The sequence below is a fragment of the Mastomys coucha genome, unplaced genomic scaffold, assembly GCF_008632895.1.
Source record: "Mastomys coucha isolate ucsf_1 unplaced genomic scaffold, UCSF_Mcou_1 pScaffold7, whole genome shotgun sequence".
Taxonomy (NCBI): Eukaryota; Metazoa; Chordata; class Mammalia; order Rodentia; family Muridae; genus Mastomys; species Mastomys coucha.
In genome coordinates, this window is record NW_022196913.1 from 29,146,799 (window position 1) to 29,152,309 (window position 5,511).

A 5,511-nucleotide genomic window follows, 5' to 3' on the forward strand; every position below is an offset into this window, starting at 1 on the left:
ACACTGCAGCCCCCCCCCACACACACATTATTCATCACCTCTAGCACACTTCCTTGCTGTTTACTGCTTACAGTCTGGATCTCCAAAACATCACGTGAGCTCTATAAGGAGCTGGATTTTTTTTCTTAAGATTCATTTATTTTATGCATATGAGCGTGTGCTTGCAGGCATGTATGTGTACCTTCAGCAATCCCCTGGAACTGGAGTTACAAACTGTTGACAGCTGCCACTCGAGAGCTGAGAACGGAGGAACGCAGAAACTCTGCAAGAGCAGCTAGTACATCTTAAAGGCTGAGCCATTCTCCAGCCTCCCCCAACTGTTTTTCTTGACTCTGTATCCCAAGCACCTCCAGAAATATGTGGCATCCCCAGTGACTACACGCAAGGTGGATCGATGTGAAGACTCTGGTCTTGTACTCTCATCACGAGGCAGCCACTATCTTCTGAGAGGAAATGAAGAATAGAGACTATGATTTCATGGGGTTGGCTGCAGGGGTACTATCATAAATAAAGGAGGAAGAATTTTTCTAAAATAATTTTGTCCTTACCATCTATCCTCCATTGTCCAGCCACCTCTGTTAATAAGCTGTAGCCCTTCCCCATTCAGACCTAAAGTCAGAGAATGCCCTAGACTTTTCCCTCATCTGAACAAAGCTACATGACCTTTCTCAGTGTCCTTCAAACAACTCCTACACATACAGCCCCAACATATACAGATACATAGTCCCCACATACAGCTTTCACTATAGCACTCTCTCCCTTCCTTTTTCTACATACACGTGCACACACACAGACACACACACACTCACACATACACACACGTGGGTGCAGACACACACACACACACACACACTCAGATAGGCTGGCTGACATTACTCAGCTCACTTTTATTATGAACCCCTGTCGATACATGGAAGCAGGGCATCTGATACCGTGCCAGGCCCTATGCTCCAAATCTATTTATCTCTTTTTGTTGTTTACTCTGGTTTCGGTACTGCACATCCAGAGGAACTGGTTTCACTTCGTTTCACTCTGCCGATCTCTGCCTCCCCCTGGGCCGGGATCCTGCACCTGGCGCGCTCTCACCTTGACCGAGACCCCTTTCCAGCTGCTGAAGGCATCGTAGGCGGTGCGCACAGCAGCGCGGGCCTCGGGTACTCCGCAGTCGGCCACGGTGCCCAGCTTGGCGCCGCTGGCCGGGTCGTACACCGGGAAGGTGGCGGGGGCTGGGAGCCAGCGGCCGCCCACGAAGCTGTCCCCGCGGAGTAGGTCGGCGTGGAGGCCAGCGGGGGCGCGGGTGTAGCTGCGCAGCTGGGCTCCTGCGGGCTCCGGGAGGAGTCGACCCGGAGGCGGCAGCGCCGGACGGGCGGCCCAGACGCTCCGCAGCTGAAAGCAGGTCGCCATGGCCCGGCAGTAGCGGCAACACCAGCAAGGGACAGGCAAGCGAGCGGCAGGATCTCAGGGGTCGCAAGAAAGCGGGAGCACGGCGGCGGGGACGCGCGGGGCGGCGGGGACGCGCTGGGCGGCGGGGACGCGCGGGGAGGCGGGGACATCGAGAGCGCCCTCTCTCTGAGCTATGGAGATTGGAGCTGCGAGAAGATAGATCCTGAACTGCTCTGTGTTCCCCGAGCGTCCTTTTCCAGTGCCTCCCAGCAAGATGGATTTGTGCACATAAGTCACCTTTCTTATTGCCGGATGCTCACCTGTCATTTCTTTAGGCCGTTAACTGTGACAGGAGCATTTTCTGTTCCCCAGCCCCGGCAATCTGCACTCCGCGGTTTCCTACGCTCAGGCTACTGAGCATTGGGATTGGGGATCACTGTTTAGTGAGGGGTGAAGTGTGGCTCAGTAATCTGTCTCTTGCATGCTCTTCTGCATATCTCCTTCATGAATTTGGAGCACAGCGCTCCTGAGTACTGGGATTTGGGGCAGCCGTTCAACTAGGGTCGAAGTGAGGCTCAGGGATTCCTCTTGTGTGCTTTCTCTGTTGCGTGTTCCTCTGTGTTTTCTCTGTTGGTCTTGAGCAGGGTGCTCCCAAGCCATGGGCCTTTGCTTCGTGACCTAGCTGGTGCACATCAAGCAACTAACAAAGCTGAAGTTTGGCCAATTAGTAACTGAAAATAATCAAAATAGAAGTAATAAGCCCAGCGTTGTGGCCCATGCCTTTAATACCAGCACTTGGGAGGCAGAGGTATGAGGCTCTCTGTGAGTTCAAGGCCAACCAAAGCCATATACTGAGACCCTGTTTTAAAAAAGAAGTCAACAGGGGTGTGAAGATTGAATATAGCACCATCACCTTAAACAGCATCTTCATCTTCCTGTTACATCTGGTCCCCAAACTCTGCAGCAGAAAGAAACTCTGTTTTAATTTGAATAAAAGAAATAACAGGTTTGTGCTCAGAATGTGTGGAGTTAAATGCTATTATTATTATTATTATTATTATTATTATTATTATTATTATTGAGAAAACATGTTACTATGCAGTCTAGGATGACCTACATCTCCCAGTCTTCCTTCCTAGAGTTCTGGTATTACAGGCAAGCACTACATGCCCCAGTTAGAATATTGTATTTGCAAAATGCCTCGGATGTACTTTTAATTGCTGGCTTTGTCTCCTGCTGAGTCAGAGCCTCCCCGTCTTGTGCCAGACACATCTGGCAGAAGTCTCAACAGTAGGATTTAATTGTGTGTGCACACGTCTGTGCTGTGTGTGTTCACTACTTTGTCCTATATTTTACTGAGGGAATTGGGGAAGAGAAGGGATCAAGATAAGGAGGGCCTCTGGAGGCTTTCTTGGCTGTGGCAAGCTGGCCTGGATGTCTTCTGCCTGTAGGGGGCGCTCTGCTGATAGATCATTCTATGGTCTCTGGGCATTCCTTCAGATCTTGTCTTAATCAGTGTAAACCCCAAATTTGAAATCAGCTGTGTGTTTGGAGAGCCAATCTAGAATTCACTGTCTCTCGTCCTCTCTCCTACTCCTTGCCCTTCTTTCTCTCTTTTTCTTTTACTTCTGCAAAGATTCATCTTGAAAAAAAAAAAAACCCAAAGAACAAAAAAACCAAAAAACCAGAAATAAAAGAAAAACAACATCGCGTTTGGTAACCAAAGCCAACGTCAAATGCACTATGTAGCCCAGGCTGGTCTTGAACTCAGGGAGTCCATGGTGTCAATCTGAGAGTATTCGAACAGTCGCCGCTCCTGGCTTGAGAAACTACGTAAAGCTTTGCCTACCCTCCCCCTTTTCAGCTGAGTTGCCCACCATGCGCCCTAGGAGTAGCATTTCCGCTGTTTGTTTCTTTGAAAGTGAGAACACACACACACACACACACACACACACACACACAAAGCCCCCAAACTCTAAACACACAATAATTTAGGTCTAATCTTACTATTAATATTCACACCAATGCAGTAGTAAAATCATGTTTTTACTTACTTGTTGAAGGAAGGAGCTCACCAAAGCAACTGTCCCTACAGTCCGAGAAGTTCATTAAGTGGCACTTGAAACATTGATTCTTTCCCCCAGCAAGCCCACATTTGGAGTAGAAACAACTCTCTCCAGCCTCTTACATCCCTGATGACTCCCAGATCTTGGGTGGGTATGCTCACTAGGACCCATAGGAGAAACGCACCGGTAGACGGGAGCCTCTTTTTTTCTCCTGTGTTCCTGGGTACCATGAGTTTCCGGTTCCTGGCTTTTAAGACTTACTTATTTATGTGAAGAAGAGGAGGGTTACCAGGATTGATTCTTTTCCTTCTACCATGTGGGTCCCTGGAATTGGCTTAGGTCATCAGGCTCAGCAGCAAGCGCCTTTACCTGATGAGCTATTATTATTTCTAAAACCCCACTCTCTGGATGTGTCCAACTTCTTCCCCAGTTGTTGTCATGGTCCCATAAGACAATGACATAGAAGACTACCAGAGGAATGAGTTGCTTTATTTTAAATACTAAAATTATATCTAAAGCTGGCCTTGGGGGCTCAGGCCTGCATTCCCAGCATGGAGATGTAGTAAGAAAGAGATGGAGAATTCAAGGTAAGGGCTTCGAAGATGGCCCAGTGGGTAAAAGTGCTGGCCTTACAAGTCTAATGACCCAACTTCAGTCTGCAGAACCAATGTAAAAAGGTGGATGCAGTGGCCATACCTGCAGTTCCACCACTCATCTGGCAAGGTAGGACATGAAGATGGACAAGTAGCCCAGAAGCACCAGTAAGCCTTGAGTACTCTGAGAAGCAGAAACATGAAGCTTTAAGCAGGTGTGTGTGTTTACTGAAACTTGTCTTCTTACCTCCACAGGTATGCCTGCATTCACACACACACACACACACACACACACAAGAAAATAAATCAATGCATAACTCAGCTACATAGATGGTTTGAGGACAGCTTAAATTACATGCAGCTTTATACAAAAATATTGTATTTCATCATTTATCTGCATATGGAGACTAGCTTTCATTTCAATGGCTTCATCCAATTTTGCTTTATATTCATATCTACATTTTTAGAAATAATCTTATACTGACTAACCTGAATGCAAAGTCGTTTTATTGGTAGGAAAGAAATCAATAAACGGGTTGGGGATATAGCTCAGTGTAAGAATATTTGTCTAAAATGAAGGAAGTCCTGGATTCCATCCCTGTGCCACAAAACCCAAACTAAACAAAAATCAACAAGGAAAATAATAGAAGTCCCTGGTGAATCTTTTGGTTGGGGAGTTTTCTTCTGAATGATAACTGTTAAGGAATATTGCACTTAGGGTATACTGATCTCCATTTAAAATACATTGCATATTGACTCATCTGATATCCACAATGACCCATAAGGTGGAAACTATTATTATCTCTGAGTCACAGAGAAGCAGCAGCATAGTTGAATAACTTGCACAAGGTCACTCAGACTGAAGCTAGACTGAAGCTAGCAGAATTGATATGCAAACGAGGCACACATTCTCACCCGCTCCTAGGATACCTGCACACTTGCTTTTCAATTTGTGTTTGCATTTCAGAAAAGCTTCAGATGATGGAATCACACAGTCTCTTTATAACAAAGGCCTGTGTTAGCAAGGGGGATAGCAGTAGAAAAAAAAAAAATTTCATGTGGGCATGTTCGTGTATAGAGGTCAGAGGTCAATGTATAAAATATGTAAGGAATCTGGGATTAGCATTGGTTAGTAATGGAACCTGCTTCCTTCTCTGGTGTTTTATGTAGCTTGGTTTACTTATATCTGCCCAGATATCTCTTTTAGGCAGGATTTTCTCCTGGTAATTCTTGCCAGTCCTCTATCTGCTATCTTCTTGTTGTCTTTAGCTTTTTACTACATTTATTTACTTGGGTATGTGCATGGAGAATCAGTCCTCTCCTTCCACCATGTGGATTCCGGGGCTTGGCGGCAAGTATCTTTATCCACTGAGCCATCTTGCCAGTCCTGTTAGTGTTTTCAAGAAAAGGTCCCCGTGTAGTCCAGGCTAGCCTCAAACTTCCATCATCCATCCATTCTCAGCCTCTAG

General features: G+C 46.5%; 1 protein-coding gene across 1 annotated transcript in view; it reads right to left on the reverse strand.

Moving 5' to 3' along the window:
• Positions 1–1,532, reverse strand: part of Aldh5a1 (aldehyde dehydrogenase 5 family member A1) — a 27,964-nt gene extending 26,432 nt beyond the window's left edge. The window contains exon 1 of the mRNA XM_031358590.1: positions 1,087–1,532. Coding sequence (XP_031214450.1) covers positions 1,087–1,404 — 318 coding nt within the window. The 5' untranslated portion in view covers positions 1,405–1,532. The remainder of the gene's footprint in view (positions 1–1,086) is intronic.
• Positions 1,533–5,511: the final 3,979 nt, after the last annotated feature.